The following is a 21,219-nucleotide window of genomic DNA, read 5'->3' as shown; positions in this document are numbered from 1 at the left end:
GATAAACAACAAGTGCTGGAACTTCAGACCGCCCTAAATGTTCTTTTGCAAGAAAGGGCACACAAGTCACAGTTATACTATAGATATATGCTCTATAAACATGGTAATAAAACAGGCAAGTTGATGTCAAAAATAATTAGCCCTCGGGGAGGGACAAAGAATATTTTGGCACTGAGACAAAGGGGGGGAGGGCTCCACACATCAGACAAAGCAATATGTGAAACTTTTCGGGCCTTTTATCAAGAGCTGTACGCTTCCCCAGAGGAAGACGGTCTGCTAAACCAGATGTATTTAGAAAATCTGGCTCTACCAAAGCTTACAATACAAGAGCTGGATAGTCTCAATCAATTAATTACTGAAGATGAAGTCAGTTTGGTTATTGCTCACAGCCCACGACTAAAAGCCCCGGGACCAGATGGGTTAAGGGGAGAATTCTATAAATTAATGGAAGGAGGGGTTATACCTGCAATTACTAGATTTTTGAACCAAGTGATAGAGAGACAAAGGTTACCCCCAGACTTGAATAGGGCTCAAATAATAGTTTTGTTGAAACCGGGGAGGGACCCTCTAGAGCCGACATCGTACCGGCCTATCTCCCTGTTAAATTATGATACCAAGTTATTGGCAAAAATCTTGGCTAATAGATTGGCGAGGCTGCTCCCAAGGTTGATTCATGAAAGTCAAGTAGGATTTGTGGGAGGTAGAGCTGTGAGTAAGAACTTGAGAGCAATATTGACATCACTAGAACACAGCTCGCAGGCGAAGGTAGCATCATTGCTGATCAGCTTTGATGCGGAAAAGGCCTTTGATAAGGTTCACTGGAAGTTTCTTTTTGACACGTTGGAACAATATGGATTTTCAGGGAGATTTGTTGAGGCAATACATGCTTTATATGCCAACCCATGTGCCACTCTGAGAGTAAACGGGATAGAATCGGAAAGTTTCTGTATTAGGAGGGGCACGAGGCAGGGGTGCCCATTGTCCCCTCTTCTCTTTGTTTTGGTTTTAGATCCCCTTATTAGAGACATCATGGCAAACCCTTTGATCCGGGGAGTTGGCTTAGGGACACACATGTTTAAGATTGCAGCATTTGCGGATGACATTTTGGTACATCTCACAAACCCAAGGGAATCCTTAGATACGTTATTGGAAACCTTCCGTGAATATGGCGACTACTCAGGTTTCCGTATTAATCTAGACAAGTCAGAAGCGCTGGCTTCGCCAGAGGTGAACCAGAGGGACTGGGCTCCCGAATTTCCGTTGAGATGGGCCAGAGAGTCCTTTAAATACTTAGGAATCCGACTCACAATGAATACATTAGATTTATATCAGTTGAATGTTAAAATCTTACTGGAATATACAAAAACTAAATTGGACTCTTGGATGAGTCTGCCACTGTCATTAATGGGACGGATACATGTAGTACAAATGGTGTTGTTTCCGCGCTGGTTGTACGTTCTTCAAACTTTACCCATACGTCTATTGCGAGTTGATTTGAAGCGGATGATGCGCCTTTTCAGTAGATTTTGTTGGGCAGGCAAAAAGCCTAAACTTAGCCAAAATCAGTTAATAGGGAGCTGGAGACAGGGGGGAATGGGTATCCCGGATGTGTTCCTATATAATCAGGCGTGTTTGCTGCGCCACTTAGTAGATGTGGTGAATGCCACGCAGTATTATACACCTATGGGCTTGGAGGAAGCTTTTTTTGCTCCCTATGATATATTAGCATTGCTCCACTTACCTCGAAGTCAGCTCCCCTCTAAACTTAAAAAAAGTATCATACTACAACCCCTTCGGGAGGCGTGGCAGTGGTGGATGCGGCAAATGGGGGGCCAACCACACGTTACAGATCAAATCCCAATCGTAGGCAATCCTGTTTTTGAGGCAGGGATAGATAACCCGACATTTGGCAGGTGGCAAGGGCTGGGCATCACAAGATTGGAACACCTATTGTTGGACAATGGGGAAATGATAACATTTGACGCTCTTCAAGATAAAGTGGGATCAGCTTGGGGTAATAGATTTGCCTATGCACAGGTCCGACACTATGTGAAGTCCTTGAGCCAAATATCCCTGAGAGGGCGGATGGGAGAGCTGCTAAGGGTTTTCATTGAGGAGTTGCAGATAGAGAAACAGTCTGTATCAGCACTGTATGGGGCACTGGCTAGGCGTAGGCCTCAGAGGCAATACGTTGATCTTAAGCGAAAATGGGAACAAGATATGGGGATCTCCCTGGCAACATGGGATGTGTCAGCTACCTTGAAGGGCATACGGGCGTTGGTAACAGATGAGAGGCTGAGGGAGTGTGGTTATAGAGTGGTCTTACGGGGGTATATGTCTAGAACACAACTGGCTCATATGTTGGGGCCGGACAACTCGGGATGCTCTAAATGCGGAGGGGGTCCCAGCTCGTTATATCATGCATTGTGGCAATGCCCCAAGGTGCGCATGTTTTGGCAGAGGGTAAGAGGGTTTTTGATTCGATTGGGGAACAGAGTTCAAGGAACGGAGCGGCAGTTTCTGTTGGATCAACCAAGAGCGTTTGCCCCATTGGGAGCCCCCGCTATAATGCTATGCAGAAAGCTGAGCTTGGTAGCGCGAAAATGCATTATGCAATACTGGGTCTCATCGGAAGGGCCAGCTTACTGGCATTGGCGCAATCAGGTGCATCTCCTGGCCTCTTGGGAGGCTAGGGATTCAAAACGATCGCCTAAACGTAGAGTGCGATTTCTGCAGATTTGGGAACCATACCTGCAAATGCTTAGTCCAAGGGGACGTAGTCTGCTTGTTAATGCCTGATAAATAGTAGAATAATAGAGAGTACGGATAGCCTGGAGTAGTTAATTTAATCTAAAGTGGAATTCTGCTTGCAAGGGGGGGAGGTATTGGGTGGGGGGTTGGAGGGGTTGAGTGAGACGTAAATGGCTAAGCTTGGCAGTGATCTAGAGCTTTGATGTTTAGTTACTGATATTTTGTGATAAGCACTATTTTACCTAATGAAGTATTCAAGAGTATGATATTAGGAGCAAGAGTCACTCAAAACCTATTGTTAGCATGGGCCAAGGAATTGTCAAGAGGGGAGGGGGAAGGGGGAAAAAATGGGGATGAAAAGTGTTTGGCGAAGTTGAATATGTTGTAAAAATGCTGTTTTGTATTTCAAACAGTGTTATATGCATATTCTACATTACTTTGTATTGTGAGAATTGTTAATAAAACAGTTTAAACATAAAACACTCATGCCCTTCAAGGATAGGCCAGTGACGTTGAATTGATCGTTGGATGTATTGAACAAGATATGAAAACCTTAAGGTGCACACTTTATGTGGAGCAGGTCTCTTTTTCTTGGTGATAAACAAATGACGGTCCATCAGCAACGCTCCAGTGTATCCTATGGACACTTGTCTAGTTGGATAACCTCTGTTATGGAATCTGTGAGACAGGGCAATGGTTTGTTTTTCAAAATCTTCGATATCGGAACAAATTATTCTTAATTTGAGAAACTGGCAAAGGGGTAGATTTCTCTTAAGGTTATGATGGTGGTAGCTGGTAAAGTGTAGGAATGCATTATGATCAGTTGGTTTTCTGTATATATAAGTGATGAGTTGATAGGTGATCATTGAAAAGGTCTTCTCAAAGTTAACTGCAAACAGATTTGCAAGATCAGGGATCACGGAGGCCCCCATAAGAGTCCATTTAATCTTCTGATAAAAGTTGTTTTTGAAACAGAAGTAGTTATAGATCAAGGCAATACTCACTAACTTCACAATTAGTTGATTTGGAATACGTCTATGGTGGGCATGGCCCTGTAAGGTTTTTTTCTGTAATTAATAGAGCCTCCAACTGCAGGATATTAGTGTAAAATGTGTCGATGTCTAAAGTTACCAAAATATTGTTAGTCAAGTCAATGTGAAACTGTTGCAGTAAGTTAATTGTGTGTTGTGTCTTTTAATGTATGATGGGATCATCGGTACATATCTACAAAGAAAAAAAATAGACAAGGGTTCTAAAACAGACCCTTTTCCTTAGATGATGGGTCTGCATGGAGGATTAGTGACAGACTTGTGTATTTTGGGCAAAATATTCAATGTAGGAAATACTGGATGTTGTACTTGTAAAAAGAGGGATTCCTTTGGTGTAAGAAAGCCCACTTTGTTTGCAATATCCATTACGCCTGCAATTTCTTTTTGTAAGTCTGAGGTTGGGTCTGATTGTAATGGAGCATAATACTGTCTGTTATCTGATTGTCTTTGTACTTTTCTTATGGAAATCAACCAATTCTTGGAGGGATTCCTCACACTCGATGCAACCAATATTGAGGATTGGCCACAGGCATCTACACTGATCCTCATCCAGGTACATTGTCGAACACTGAGTTACTGGCAGTTGCTGTATCTTCGAAGGACCTCTAATGAAAGGGCTGATCATCCTCTTCAGTGTCAGTGGGGTTAAACTAGCTTCCAAAGAACTAGAACCAGGGCACCGATACTCCTTAGATGACTTGGGAAAATGTGGCCTAATCTACTGCATTCTTTGACATGGGCAATGCTTTCAAGAAGCAGCTTGATAGCAAGATTAATGAGAGGTCTGCTCGATGCCTTATCTTTGATATCGATACTGATGCTTAGGATCCTTCAGCTGATCCCCAAGACCATTGCTATCTCTGGAAATATTTCATTAACACCAGGTCTTTGAAGGGCCTTTGAGGTGGCTGAGAGACTCCAGTATCCATCTCCAGTGCATCCAGTGCATCGAACACTGAGTTACTGGCAGTTGCTGTATCTTCGAAGGACCTCTAATGAAAGGGCTGATCATCCTCTTCAGTGTCAGTGGGGTTAAACTAGCTTCCAAAGAACTAGAACCAGGGCACCGATACTCCTTAGATGACTTGGGAAAATGTGGCCTAATCTACTGCATTCTTTGACATGGGCAATGCTTTCAAGAAGCAGCTTGATAGCAAGATTAATGAGAGGTCTGCTCGATGCCTTATCTTTGATATCGATACTGATGCTTAGGATCCTTCAGCTGATCCCCAAGACCATTGCTATCTCTGGAAATATTTCATTAACACCAGGTCTTTGAAGGGCCTTTGAGGTGGCTGAGAGACTCCAGTATCCATCTCCAGTGCATTAGAGGAGGAGACTTCCCTGGGATGTTGGTGTCCACTGGAATCTTGACAGCCATGGTTGACATTTCTCCATCAGCCAGGCACAGACCCTGATCTCTCCCTTGAAATACTTCTGTGGATTTGAGCAGAGCACTCTTGGTATTTTGAATATAAACCTGCGGATCCTCTAAAGAGGAGAACTCCATTAGCTTACACTCATATTCCTCTTCTCCACACACATTTATCAGAGAAAAGACTGATGCAATTTGATTAAACTACTAAAAGAACTAAAAAATAAAATTGCAAATTTAATAAAAAATTTATAACATAACATTAAAATTGTTTGTGAAATATGAACATTGGAGGTGGTCAGTGTAGCTCAAATTTTTTAAAAGGGCTCCAGGAGTGATTCAGCAAATGACAGACTGGTGCTGGGGGAAAATGGTAGAAACTATTAAAAAAATAATAATAATTACTGTACATAGGCATAGTTTAATGGGACAAATCCAATATGGTTATAGCCAAGGGACATTTGCCTCTGCTGCATTTTTTGAAGGTGTGAATAAACGTGGATAAACATGAGCCATTTCTATAATGTATCTGGATTTTCAGAAAGCATTTGACAGCTTCCCTCGTGAGAAATTCCTGAGGAAATTTGAACGTCATGGGATAGGAGGCAATGTCTTATTGTGTCTTAAGAACTGGTTAAAAGACAGAAAACAAAGCAGAACTAAATGTCCATATTCGCAGTAGAGAAAGGTGAATAGTGGCACCCTAGGAATCAGTATCAATATATATAAATGGCGAGTGTCGTACTCACTCGCAAATGCGCAGTAGAGACCCTCTCTGCCCCGCCCCCGCGTCAATACGTGATGACGAGGGTGGAACAGAGAGGATCTCTACTGCGCATTTGCGAGGGACACCGCCATCGCTAACGTTCCCCCCACCCGGAGTCGCCGCCGCCACCCACCTTCCACCCGGTCGGGCCCTCGCTCCGCTACAGAAACAGCGAGGGCACGCAGCACACAGCTCTGCTGAGCTGCCGTTGGCCTTCCTTCTTCTCTGCCTGTGTCCCGCCCTCGACGACATTACGTCACACGAGGGCGGGACACAGGCAGAGAAGAAGGAAGGCCACGGCAGCTCAGCAGAGCTGTGTGCCCTCGCTGTTTCAGTAGCGGAGCGAGGGCCCGACCAGGTGGAAGGTGGGTGGCGACAGCTCCGGGTGGGGGGGGGGGACGAACTCGGAGGGGGAGCGGCAGCGGCGAACTTGGCGGCGGGGTGGGGGGCCTTTCAACCCCCCCTTCCTATACTAGCCCGTTTTTACGGGCTGAACGGCTAGTATTTAATAAATGATCTGGAAATGCAAACAAGAGAAGGATGATCAGATTAGTAAAAGGCAGAAAATGTATTCAAAGTTTTTAAATCACAAATTGACTGTGGGAATAAATCAAGTTACAGCTACATGATGATAGGTTCCACAATAGGAAAAGGATCTGGGCAGAGGATTTCAACAAGCCAAAAGATGATGGAAAAAGATCTAGGGGTCATTATGGACACTGTGTTATCATCTGCCCAGAGTGCAGTGGCAACCAAAAATAAGAATGTGTCTATCATAATGACTCTGTATTGCTTCATGATGTGATAGTACTATGTATATTGTGTTTATATATTTCGATTGCATATCAAAAAAGTTATAATGGATTTAGAAAAAAAGTACAAAGAGCAATCAAAATGATAAAGGATGCAGAACAAGTCCCTATGAGGAAAGGCTAAAAAATGTTAGCCGAGAGAAGGTTTGATAGAAGTTTCTAAAATCGTAAGTGGAACAGGTAAATTTGAATTAGTTCTTTACACTTTCAAAAAATACAAAGACTAGAGAACATAACCATGAAATTAAGTAGTAATATTTTGAACAAATCAAATAAAATATTTTTTTCACTCAACACATAGTTGAGCTCTGGAATTCATTGCCAGTGGATGTTAAAAGCAATTAGCATTAGTTGTGTTTAGAAAAAATTTGGACAGGCTCCTGGAGGAAAAGTCCATAAATCATTATTAGACTTGGGGAAATTCACAGCTTATTGCTGGGGGTAAGCAGCATGGAATCTGTGTAATTTTTAAGATCCTGCCAATACTTGCAGCCTTAATTGGCCACTGTTGAAAACAGGATACAGTGCTTGATGGACTTTTTTGGATTGACCCATTATGGCAAGTATTATGTTACATTAGAGGTGGATGAGCAAATCAAGGTAGAAATGTTTGGTTATCTGTATCTCTAATTCTTCAAATCCTCCCTCCCTCCCTGCCCAAGGAAGACATAACATGCCAGTTCACAAGATCCTCAACAAAATAAGATAAAAATATAGGAGCCCCCTATGCTGTGCCCTGCCCTCTGTTAACAAGAAAGCACACCCCTATACACAGGGTCCAGAAAGCTCTCAGATTTGAGAAACAGCAACTTCTGCATTCCTCCTCATTGCACCCAGGGAGAGATGCTCAGACTTTAATTCTTGTAGGAGAAATATTATCTTAGAATGCTATGATCTCTTTCTGGCTAGCTTCCTACCAATGCTTCATAGGCCAATATTTGCAAACTGCTTTGTATAAAAATGAGGAGCTCGTCTTCAGAATAGACCATACTTATGGACCATACTTAGCAAAGGGAACAAGTGTGCAAAGCACATGGACAGATTGACTTTTGAGACTATTGCAACACCATTAAGAGCTTCCTCAGCCATTGGAGCTCACACTAGTGGTTGCAGGCCTCAGGCTTCTATTATGACATGCAGGAAAGGCTCATTTTGTCTTGCTGAGGACAGAATCTCTTTGGAGATGAGGTCAAGGAGGCAACTTCTTTCATAAAGGAGCATGGTGAATCACTTAAGTACCTCTGTGAGTCACCTACAACCTAATCGCTGCTTCTTCCAAGAGGCGTTCAAGCAGGTGCCAAAAGAAAAAAAAATACTACTCTCAAAAACATGGGTACCCCTCTTCCTCCTCATGTCCAACAAATGCAAAAGGGATCTCACTCTTGTCCCAGACAGCAGAGAATCCAGGAGTTCCCACCTGCTCCTCCTGAAATGGGATGTTGATCGCCTCCTTGAACATAACTAGGCTCTTAGTATGTGTTCAGGATAACCCTCCAATAGGAGGGAGGCAAAGGTTTTATGTAAACCGTTGACTGTCATAACATCTGACCATTTGACTATAAAGAGCATTCATCACAGATGGAAGCTGTCTATCTGACATACCACCAGATTGCCCACCAAGAGTATTTTGGTCAAAATTTCAAAGAGCTGTCTTCCCTTTTAGAGATCAATGTGGTCAAATCCTCACCAGGGGAAAAAGGGCATGGATTTTAGTCCAAGTATTTCATGTTCAGAGAGAACAGGGACATTTTGCTCATCCTATGCCTAAGGGCTTTGAACAAGTATCTAGTTTGAGAAAAGTTTATGTTCTCTAGAGTTAAAGGATGCATGTAAAGATAACATCCAAGCCACCAGAAGTATCTCAGATTCATCATGGGAATCATTATTACCAATATTGTGTCCTGCCCCTTGGCCTTCCATCAGCTCCATGTGTGTTTACCACATGTCTAGCTATGGTAGCTGTGCATTTACTCAACCAGAAGTGCATGTGTTAATGGGCTCTTCACTAACCAGTATTGGAAAGGAACTTAAAGATCCATCCAGGAGCTGGCATCATTAGGTGAGCAATTAAGGCGAGGAGCTTATATATGAACTCATAGAAGCTCTGCTAGATACAGTTAAGGCAAAGAATTTCTCCCACAAGGAAGGATCACTACAATAGGAGGTTCTATTGAGTCAGACATCAATGGGGCATATTGAAGTTCTTGGGCCACCTGACCTCGGCAATACACTTAACTTCCTTGGCACATTCATAATGAGATGGATTCAACAGAGCTTGTGATCTCAGTGGACTTGGGCCATTCAAACGTTATGGGACATAGTTTGAATTACCAGCCTCTTAGGAACTGTGTTCTAGTGAATGGATCAATTCAGTGTGGCTAAAGGAATTCCTGTTCAAACTCTTCCTGTGCAAATTGTCTTCATCACAGATGCATCTAAACTGGGCTGTGAGTCCATGTAGATGGGTTTCTCACTCAGGGTATTTGTTCTGCTCATGAGAAACTTTATCAGATAAATGTTCTGGAGATCCAGGTGGTATGAACACTCCACTCCAAATGCTTAGAGATTTGTTGGCTAACAAAAAATCCTGATTCAGACTGACAACCATGTAACTATGTACTACATCAACAAGCAGGGAGGAAAAGGTTCTTACCATCTTTGTTGGGAGATTTGTCAGGATATAGAACTGGGTTATCTCCCAACAGGATGATTCTCCGAACCACATACAGTACCTGCTGGAGGAAGACATCATCCTAGCAGACAAGCTGAGCCATGTGCTCCATCGCTATGTAGCTGTCTCTGACTTGGGGATAGCAAGGACAAACATTTTGTAAGTTGGGCACATCTGTGATAGATTTTAACCTGCTGGATGGAAAGTTCCATCTGTGGAATCGGAAAGAAGTAGAGAAATTGTGGAGTGAAGGAGTAGCCTAGTGGTTAGTGCAGTAGAATTTGATCCTGGGGAACTGAGTTCAATTCCCACTTCAGCTCCTTGTGACTCTGGGCAAGTCACTTAACCCTCCATTGCCCCGGTACAAAATAAGTACCTGAATATATGTAAACCACTTGAATGTAGTTGCAAAAACCTCAAAAAGGCGGTATATCAAGTCCCATTTCCCTTTCCCCCCCCCCTTTCCCTTTCAAAATGCTGTGTTCAGACAAATGGTGATGGAATCCAAGAGGGAAGGAGCGACACTGGATCTGGTGCTCACAAATGTGGAAGATATGTCTAATGTCGAAGGGGTGCCCACCTGGACAGCAGTGACAATGAAACAGCATGGTTTGATATAATAGCTGAAGTGGAGGGCAGCCACTCAAAACTCAGTCCTGGATTTCAAATATGCTGACTTTAGTAAAATGGGGAAATACCTGAAGAAAGAGCTGATGGGTTGGGAGGACATACGAGAAGTGGAAAGGCAGTGGTTGAGGCTGAAAGAAGCTATCAGTACGGCTACAAACCTTTATGTAAGGAGAGTAAATAAAAGCAAGAGAAAAAGGAAACCAATATGGTTCTCCAGGCAAGTTGCTGAGAAAATAAAGGCGTTGGCGTTCATGAAATTCAGAAAAACTCAAAAAGAGGAACACAGAGAGGAATACCGGATGAAAATGAAAGAAGCCAAGAGAGAGATACATCTGGCGAAAGTGGAAGAGCAAATGGCTAGAAATGTAAGGAGGGGTGACAAGAATTTTTTCAGGTATATTAGTGAAAGGAGGAAGACTATAAATTTAATTGTGAGACTGAAAGATGCTGCGAACTGCTATGTGGAGAATGATGAAGGAAAAGCAAATGTGCTAAACAAATACTTCTGTTTTCACTGAAGAAAATCCTGGAGAAGGACCATGATTGGTAAAAGTACATCACCATTCACAAAAGAGAGTTTATCAACAACTTGAAAATTTGAAGGTGGACAAAGCCATGGGGGACTAGACGAGATCCATCCCAGGATATTGAGGGAGCTCAGGTTCCGGCGGATCCTCTTAAAGATTTGTTTAATAAATCCTTGGAGACGGGAGGTTCTGTGGGATTTGGGATTGGAGAACAGTGGATGTGGTCTCCCTTCACAAAAGTGGTGCTAGAGAAGAAGCTGGAAACTACCTGCTGGTAAGCCTCACGTTGGTTATTGGAAAAGTAATGGAAGTGATGCTGAAGGAAAGGATAGTGAATTTCCTGGAATCCAATAAGTTGCAAGATACAACATGGTTTTACTAAAGGTAAATTGTGCCTAACGAATCTCATTGAATTCTTTGACTGGGTGATTAGAGAATTGGATCGAGGATGTGCGATAGATGTAATCTACTTAGATTTCAGCAAAGCCTTTGACATAGGAGGCTCTTGAATAAACTTGACAGGCTGAAGATAGGACCCAAAGTGGTGAAGTGGATTAGGAACTAGTTGATGGACAGACACCAGAGGGTGGTGGTGGTTAATGGAATTTACTCGGAGGAGGGAAAGGTGAATAGTGGAGTGCCTCGAGGATTGGTGATGGGGCCGATTCTGTTCAGTATATTTGTGAGTGACATTGCCAAAGGGTTACAAGGTAAAGTTTGCCTGTTTGTAGTTGATACCAAGATTTGTAACAGAGTGGACACCGCAGAGGGAGGGGAAAACACAAAAAAAGATCCGCAGAAGCTACAAAGAATGGTCTAATGTTTGGCAATTAAAATTCAATGCAAAGAAGTGCAAAGTGATGCACTTAGGGAGTACAGGGGAGATATATGTGTTAGGCGGTGAGAGTCTGATATGTACAGACAGGGAAGAGGGATCTTGGAGTGGTAGTATCTGAAGACAACGAAACAGTGTTGTAAGATGGTGGCCGTAGCTGGAAGGATACTAAGCTGTATAGAGAAAGGTGTAACCAGCAGAATAAAGGAGATGTTAATGCCCCCTGTACAAGTCGTTGGTGAGGCCCCATCTGGAGTATTGTGTTCAGTTTTGGAGGCCATATCTTGCTAAGGATGTAAAAAGACTTGAAGCGGTTCAATGAAAAGCTATAAAATGGTATGGGATTTGCTTTACAAGACGTACGAAGAGAGACTTACTGACCTGAACATGTACATCCTGGAGGAAAGGAGAAACGGGGGTGATTTCATACAGACGTTCAAATATTTGAAAGGTATTAATCCGTAGTTGAACCTTTTCCGGAGATGGGAAGGCAGTAGAACTAGAGGACATGAATTGAGGTTGAAGGGGGGCAGTACGACTGGTAGCGCTATAGAAGTGATTTGTAGTAGTAGTAGACTCAGGAAAAATGTCGGGATGTATTTTTTTCATGGAGAAGGGTGGTAGATACTTGGCATGCCCTCCCGCGGGAGGTGGTGATGAAAACGGTAACAGAATTCAAAAATGCGTGAGATAAACACAAAAGAATCCTTTTCAGAAGGAGTGGATCCACAGAAGCTTAGTGGAGATTGGGTGACACCGGTAATTTTGGAAGCAAAGCTAGTGCTGGGCAGACGTCTATGGTCTGTGCCCTGAAAATGGCAAGGACAAATCAAGGTCAGGTATAGATGTAAAGTATCACATATAATGAGTTTATCTTGTTGGGCAGACTGGATGGACGTACAGGTCTTTATCTGCCATCATCTACTATATTCACATTTCTTTAGAACAGTAAAGTACCTTAGTTCTGTTCAAAGGTTGGGACTTGAGTCGAACTAGTTTCTGATGCCTTGCTTCTTGATTGGAAGAGGGTATTCTGCATCCATATGCTTTGATTCTACTCATAATGAAGACACTCCTAAAGTTCCAACATGATCAAGGGTTTGTAATTCTCATAGCCTACTATTGGCCAAGATAAGCTATTTCCTCTCCTTCAAAAGTTTCCGTAAGGAGGCTAATTCATAATGGGGAATTATCCAGCATTAATTATGCAGGATCAGGGAACAGAGCTGCATCCAAACTTATGGTTTGAAGTGGAAAAGGTTTGCTATCTGGTGTGATGGAAAAGCCCTAGATCTCTCTTTTTTTTTTTTTTTGTCCTATATAAACTGAATATCTACTGCATATCTCTGAGTCAGGTTTAAAAACTAGTTTAGAGTTCACCGTAGTACAGTTGGTTCTTATAGAGGGTAACCTTATTACTGTACAGCCCGTGTTTGCTTTTTGTGGGACTTGCTTCTGTTGAAGCCTCCTGTCAGCCACCCTTTGTATATTAGGACATCAACATTGTTCTAAACCCATTGGACTCCTATGGCCTGAACTACCTGACCTGGATGATCTTATTTTTAGTGGCAGTCACTTCAGTCACAGAGTTGGTGAGTTAAAGCCTTAGTGATGATCAGTGATAGTGGTTTTGCACACTCATATAGAGTGCCTTCTTAAAGGGCTCTTGGATTTGCACCTTAGCCAATCAGTGTTCCTTCCTTCCAACATTTTTTCTTGGACTATATGTCCACAGTGGTAAACATGTCTTACATATTTTAGATTGCAAATTAATCTTAGTCTTCTACTTAGAGAAACTAAAGGGCTTAGAATGTCCACTCAGCTTGCTTATTTTGGTACCAATAAATCTGTGACTGCTTTTGCTAAGCCTATATTTTCCATTTGGCTAGGAGATTCTACTTTGCTTAGGCCCACAGAGGCTGGATCTTAGTGTCATGTCAAGGCCCACATTGTCAGAGCTGTGGCTATCTCAGTAGTCCACAAAATCAGTTTATGGAAGAGGTCTGCAGAGCTGAAACATAGACATCAGTTATACATTCACATCTCACTGCTTAGAAAGGAACTCTTAATACAACTGTAGGATTGGCCAGTCTTTCTTCTGGCGCTTTAGAATCCATCCCCTTAGAGCCCATTTTCTTGATTTTCCAGGTTATCACCTTTAAAAAAAGGGAGTGCAAAACTAGAAAAGGCTTGTTCCTGCCAAAAATTGTTTGGCTCTGCCTGTTGACAGTGTCTTTTGTTTTGACTTTTTTTCAATAGAAAGCAATCTGTAGCTAGGCCCAGTTGTAAGGATTTGCTATTGTACTTGCCCACAGAGAAAATGAAATTACTTACCTGTAGAAGTGATTGTCTGAAAAGGATAAAAGTTCTTATTCTCCCACCTTCTCTAACTGTTGTCTTATGACCTCAGATATTTCAGTGACTGAGGAGGTCCCAAATGATGGCATGAGGTGAGACTTTGGGTTCATGTATGGTAGCATGCTTCTAGAAATTTTTACTAAGCTGAAGAGGTTTATCTACGTGGGCTGTAAGATATCATCACCAATTTGTGAGGACTTGTATCTTGCTATCCATGGAGACCACCTGCTATAGTTTCATCTGTGAAAATGGTTTGTTGGAAAACTGCCACCCCTGTCTACAGGTAAAAGTATGCACCTTATAGAACAACATGGATACTTTTACCCACATTTAGTGAAATTTTATTTCTGGGGGAAGGGATTGAAACAAGTACATGCTTTTTGGTTGAAAAAGTACCTGCAGAGTAAAGGAGGTGGGTACATATACTTCACAGCTTTCAAGCTTAAAGTAAGTACATACTTTCACTTTGAAAATTGGTGCAAATGGTGTGGGTAAAAAGTACACACAGACTTTGCAGTTCTGCAGGCAGTATGAAAATTAGTCTGAATATGGCATATAGTATGGATATTAAGGGGTTGGCTCCTTTTTATGTCAAGGTACTGGTAAGTGTGTTGGATAGATGCCGGAAAAATATCACTTCCGTTAGTATTATTTCAACCTCTCCTTGTCTAACTTGGATTCTGTACTTGCTTTTTATGCCTTTTTACACTAAACTTTTAAGTAACACAAATATGTGTTTGATTCCACTGGAAATGGTACCCAGCAATAGAACCTGTAGCATGAGAACAGTTGAAACACTAGTTATTTGGATCCTCAGAAAGCCCTTAATTAGCTGGAAAATAAATAACTAAATTTACAATTTATAAATACCTAAGATTAGAAGCTCTAGTTAGAATGATGAAAGTGGTGCTGGAGATGGGATTTGTGTTTGCAGTGTTTATGTTGAAATATCTGTATTGGGTTATCATCCAGTCTATACACCAACATCATCAAGATAACAAAACTAATTGTGACAGAGTGAGGATATGGGGCTATCCCTGTCCCCATCAACCTTTCCCCCCAAAACTTCTACTCTCCCTGGACTTCTGTTTGCAGTGTTTATTTTCTACTGCTGCTTGACTTTGTAAACTACATGGGTTAAGAATTTTCTTTTAAGAAACGCAATATATAGACCTGATTTTGAAAACGGTGTAACTGGGAAAGAGAGGATCCTGCCCAGTTAAACCCTGCTGATTCAGCTGGGAGGGGATATTCAGTGGTACTTAACTGGTCAGTGCTGCTGAATATCTCTTCTGACTGCTATGGCACTGGTGCAGCTGAGATTTACCCAGTTAGCAGCGATATTTAGTGCGCTGACTGAGTAAATAAGTGGCTAAAACAAAAAGGCTCTCCTAACTTTAGCTGCTGAGCTGTCTTGGTAACTTCCATTGCATATCAGATCTTGCACTCTGGCCTCCCGACATTTGTCAAGCCTCCTTATTCCTTTCCGCAGCTGGTCCGTTTTTCTTCTCAATTGAATTTACTTACAGTCCCCTCTTTTCAGCAGATATAGCTTAACTCTTTATGCAAATTTGCATTAGTGTTGTCACACCCACTGTGTGGAACGCTCACTCTCAAGACTGAACCTTGACTTAAAACATTCAAATGTCATTTTAAACCATACTTTTTTTCTTGGGCTTTCTCGCAACCCTGACCCTTCCTCTATGGATTATGGCATTTGGTCTTATCCCATTCTTTGGAAGACTGCTTACTTCCTGCGCTTCTTTTTCCTCTTGTTTTATCCATCCCCTACTCTCACTTAAGAAATTTTAATATTGTCCCCCCCACCTTATGTTTTCTCTCATTTCTTTTCATCCTCCTTTTTGTTCTGTTTTTACATTGCATGTGTTTCCTCTGAAACTATTTATTTTGACGTTGTAAACCGCTTTAGTGTTTTTGTACGTATTAGCGGTATAGCAAATAAAGCTGAACTTGAACTTCAACATCCAGGTAGTCATGCTGACCTATATACTCAATACTAGTGCCCAGACATGACCCAACATTGAATTTTCAGGCTGAATTCAGCCCGTGGCTGTCAGAGGCTTAAAAAGCGTCGATTGTTGTGTGCAGAATATCAGCCCCTAAGAAGATCATGTACTCACATTTTTATTAGAGCCACCCCAAATCAGGTGATCTGTTTCAGGGTAGGCAAATCTAGTCTTCAAATAGCCACAGACAGGTTTTGTGTTAGGGATATGGAAAATTATTGATCAGACATTTGTGTATTTTAGTTATTCTAGAAGCTAGACCTATTTGCAACTTCCAAGGATCAGATTTATCCATCTCAGACATAAATTTATATAATCAAGGTTTAGATGATAATGCGGTACTATCTTTAAAATGGTCAACCTAGAAATCAATTTCCTCTTCTGTTCTCAGGATTTGTCTTCGCTCTCGTTGTTGGGATGCTTGCATGGTGGTGGATGGAGGAACCTCATTTGAGTTCAATGATGGAGCAATAGCTTCCATAATGATGGACACAGAAGATGCACTTCGTACTGTGCTCCTAGATGAGTGACAAAATTCCCTTGATGAATGCCATGAAAACTGTGAAATGTAGAGATGACGAAGAGGGCTTGGACTGTACCACACAGCATTATAGTTTTGACATTGAGATGGTTTTCTCAGGGTGTGAAAGCAGTCTGATCGTGGAAGGATAGTCTTATACAACCTTTCCTTTCTTGAGCTGGGGAAGCAGAAGAAATCTGTTTTCACTTAGTGGATTTGATATACTGCAAAAGATTTGAAGCAGACTTCAACAAATCTTACAGTAACCATCAAGCTGCAATTTCATTACATCACTTTTTCAAAACCTAGAAGGACACTTTCAAATTAAATCAACTAGGTTTGAATACAGTATACTGTTTTGATAAATGCTTAAAACTGAGGTCGGGCAACATGATAAATTAGTGCAAAGTATTGTTCAGTATTAGCTATTTGTATACATATTTTAAAAGAGAGGCACTGTTTTTGCATACACAATCTGATTTAATCCCAAATTTGCTGCCTTCAGACTGTTCCCTTGCTATACTGGAAACTGCAGCTGTATGCATATCTTTCATTTAATTTTTCATTCTGGGAGTAATGTCATAAATTCCTTTCTTCTTTTTGCCAATAATTTAGCCACATCACTTCTGTGTATGTGCACACTACATAGATAAATGATGATTAAGCCTATTTATGTAGATATGGTTTTATGGACTGGGTCTGTCTTTGACTTAAGTTACTTGCCAGGTCACAAACTATATAACCTAGTTCTGTGGTGTCAAATAGGCAGCCTCAGTTGCCAGGTGCTCCAGCAAGTATATCCAAGTTTCTCAGTACTTTGAATGTAGACTATTACTTCTGAAGTAATGCAGAACCATGTTAGCAGGTGGCCCTATCTGGGCACAGTCTGATGTTCAGAATGCTTTATGCATGTGTACTGTCTGAACCCAGTATATTACTGTGAGCAGTTTGAGACTTACACTGCTTAGCCCAGATATTGCTGATCATTGAGTAAGACCCTGATTTCTTAATACAGTTGATTACAAGTGGGATCTCTTGGGTTTTTGAAATTTGATGTTCACTTTTTTTCTTTTCTGTAGTTTTTATTTATTTATTCATGCCATTTTACCCCACGTTAGCCTGAAATAGACTCACGTTCAATGTGGCTTACAAACAAACAATTAAGTGAATAAAACATAATAATGTATAGAATTTAACACAGATTACAATAAGTTCAAGAAGCAAATTAATACATGTGCAGTAAGTAACCAGGGATTTAGACTATCTCAAGGACAAACAAATAATTAAGGGTGGATAGGTGACAGCATAATTAGGCAGGGCTAGATGGGAAACGAGATTAAGAAAAGGGTGTGGGTAAAATTCAAATAGAGTTTTGGTATTCAGAAAGGCCAGACTGAAGAAATGTGTTTTTAGAAGACTTCTAAAAGTTTGGTAATCATGTGTAAACTTTGATTTAGGAAAAGAATTCCAAATTTTGGTGCCTTGATAGGAGAAATTATCAGAGTGAATTGTTTTATATATCACTTTCTTACAGATAGGGAAATGTAAAACAAGATATTCTCTAGATGATGAAACAGCATTACGAGGGGGTAATTCAATATGATTATTCATATATGATGGGTCTTGACCAAACAGAATTTGGTGAATGAAAACGCATAATTTGAAAGATCTTCTCAAAAAATTAAACAGCTCAAAATACTGCTGCTCGTCTTATATGTAGATCTCCTTGCTTCACCAAAACCACTCCTCGTTTATATGAGCTACATTGGTTACCAATAAGAGAGAATACCACCTTTAAGTCCAGCATAGATGGAATTGCAATAGTCTAATTTGGTGAGGACAATGGATTGAGCCAAAGTACGAAAGACAGATTTAGAGAAAAATGGCCTCAATCTCTTTAGCTTCAAAAGTTAGTGAAAGACACTTGAGGTCAAATTATGATTTTCAAGGGTGAGGAAATGATCTAGTGTGACTCCCAAGATTTTTATTGATAACTCAAAGGAATAAGGTTTGTTCTTAATAGTAAAGTTACTAAGATTCATAGGATGGTGAGGGTTAGTTATAATTAGAAACTTAGTTTTATCCATATTAAGTTTTAGTCTGAAATTAGAAGCCCATGATTCCATGAGTTTTATCCCTAGACAGATCATTACTAATCATTTTTGCATTAGTTAATGGGGGAAGGTGGGAAGTTAACTGAGACTTGTGAAACTCCATATTATGATACACTATTTATCTTATTAAATATTCCTCAAAACATTTTTTTCAGTTTCTGCACATCTGGATTTTGTGAATTGAACATGTTTGTTACTTTTTGTTACGGAACTCCTACATGTGCCCATGGTAAGTATATTAGTAGCGTGCAGATCAACCAGAAGGAAGACCCAGGCTAGTCAGTAGCATTGTGGATTCCTGAATGAGTTGACCTGTTTGGGAGGTGAGGAGTCCTCTTCAGCTATGTATAAATATCCAAAATATCAAATATTTAAAAGTACAAGTCAATCTAATGAAAGCTCCAAAAAGCTCATTTGAGTGCAGTTAACCAATCTCAGAGGAAAAGATGTTTTAATATTCAGAAACATCAATCCCCTGGGTTTCTGCATTAATAGTGAAATGTTGTTTAAATAGTGTGTACTGTAGAGGTCACCCAGTCCCAATTGTCAATTTTTAAGGAATATGAAATGTATGCTGACGACATTTCCCATATATTGACTTATGACAGTTTAGCTGTCTTAGATATTTATATCCCCCTTATTAAAAATAATAGATATATAAACTCTTACCACTATTTTTTAGTTATTTTATTTTTTAGCAAGTAGTATTTATCATTTATTTATTTACTAGTAAAAAAGTCCCGTTTGTGGAGCAAATGAAACGGGCGCTAGCAAGTTTTTCCTCCCCAACACCCCCCCTTCCTCCCTACCCACCCGTTCGTCATTCTGAAGCCACTGACGCCATTGCTCTGCACCTCGTGAATGCATCTTCATCACCTTGGTTCTGAAGCCACTGACGCTATTGCTCCGCCCTCGATGCATGACGCCATTGCTCCGCCCTCGACGTCATCACGTTTGACGCGAGGGTGGGGCCCAGAGACTTGGTGCTTTCGGTGGCTTCACCACCACGAACCCTTCATGAAGGAAGTGACGTCAGTGTCCTCAGAGCGTTGAGGGTGAATTTTATTATATAGGATTAGGATTTATTTATCGCCTTTTTGAAGGAATTCACTCAAGGTGGTTTACAGTAAGAATAAATCAAACATGAGCAATAGGCAATTAGAGCAGTAAAAATATTCAAACAAAAATACAAAGTATGGCATAGTATATTACTTACAATGTCAACACAATCTACTATAATAAAACTCACCCTCAACGTTCTGAAGACAACGTTCTGAAGTCACTCACTGAAGGGTTCATGGATTCATGGTGGAGAAGCCACAACACTGACCATGTCTCTCTGCCCCGCCCTCGCATGACGGACCAATCAGAAAAAACACCCTCAACATTCTGAAACACAAAGGACCATCACAACACCATTCCCAGGCAACACTAGGCAACGTAAGATGGACCAATCAGAGGAAACTACGTGACAATAAGGGAGGAGCATTCTCCAGCAGAATGGCTCATTATCTGTGCAGCACGGAGAGCACAGAACCACCGCTGGAACGAGAGAAGAATATTCCTGCTGTGGGTATGTGCAAAAATAGACCGGGAGGGAGAAATTTTTAAATGCCTAATGCCAGTACTGTAGAGTGCCAGAGGGCCTATAGCACAGACTATATTTGGGATGGCTTGACATGGAGTCAGAGGAGCCGGAAAACAACGTGCCTGTCACCATCTGGGACGTGGGCGAACAGGACAAGCTGCGGCCCAGCTGGAAGGATTACCCGCGACCCAGCCAGCAGCAAACAGCGACCAAGGAAGGGGGAGGAGTACTCCTTCCCTGCCTAGGAATCGCTGGAGACTGGCTGCCAAACTAACGAAACAACCGCACACCGACGCACCACCTCCATCATTTGAAAGGCATCCACTCTTTCACAGAAATGCAAACTAATAATACAAAACAAACAAAGAATACATGGTTTCTCAGGCGGCTGCAGGTAACTCCCCACCCCCTTCCTCTTCCCCTTTTGCCGAAGCGGCCAAGGACGTGCCCAACCATCCCCAGCCTCAGGCAAGCTGTCTCCCACCTCGGGGATTCCCCGAGCACCCAGAAAAAGACGGCGCTGATTCCTGCAGGGCATAAATGTTCCAGCATTCCCCTGCAGCCGGCCTGAAATGGACCAAACATACCGGATCACCCCCCGACGGCCCGAGACCGTGCTCTTCTCCCTTCTGCCAACTTAAAACAACCATCCACGTCCTCAGGCAAGCTGTCACCCACCTCCAGGATGCCCAGAACCCCAGCCCAATGGAAAAAGATGGCGCTGCTTCCAACAGCACATTTCTCTTCCAGCATTCCCCTACAGCAGCCCTGAAACGGCCAAAAAATACCGACAGACAAAGAACGTGCTCCTCTACCTTCCGCCCATCTAAAACAACACTGCTGCCTCAGCACAACACAAAAAAAAAAAACATGGAAAAAAAAAACACTCAACAAAGGCTGACCCCCCCTCCACAAACCTCCTTGACAGACAAAACCACACACACACAATACAACAGAAACACACCCTCAAAGCCACACACCAATCCAACCCACTTTGCAAGCACAGCACAGCACATCCCCCAACCCCCAAGCAAAAAACAAAACAAAAAAAGACACACATCAACAACCTGCACACACACCGCACCCTCACACACACACACACACACACACACACACACACACAATAACTCTGTGACACATACACACACACACACACACACACACACACACACACAAAAACACATGCTAGCGCCCGT

General features: G+C 41.8%; 1 protein-coding gene across 3 annotated transcripts in view; it reads left to right on the top strand.

Annotated features, from left to right (window-relative positions):
- NADK2 (NAD kinase 2, mitochondrial) overlaps positions 1–21,219 on the top strand; it is a 128,382-nt gene that overhangs the window by 90,773 nt on the left and 16,390 nt on the right. For 2 of the 3 annotated variants that reach the window (XM_030193042.1, XM_030193040.1), the window contains exon 12: positions 16,193–16,990. In XM_030193042.1, coding sequence (XP_030048902.1) covers positions 16,193–16,331 — 139 coding nt within the window. In that variant the 3' untranslated portion in view covers positions 16,332–16,990. Of the gene's footprint in view, positions 1–16,192; positions 16,991–18,590; positions 18,665–21,219 lie in introns of those variants that run through there. The other variant, XM_030193041.1, reaches the window with a different exon arrangement.

This window comes from Microcaecilia unicolor, chromosome 2 (assembly GCF_901765095.1).
Source record: "Microcaecilia unicolor chromosome 2, aMicUni1.1, whole genome shotgun sequence".
In the NCBI taxonomy this organism is placed as follows: domain Eukaryota; kingdom Metazoa; phylum Chordata; class Amphibia; order Gymnophiona; family Siphonopidae; genus Microcaecilia; species Microcaecilia unicolor.
This window is presented reverse-complemented; position numbering and strand designations above follow the sequence as displayed.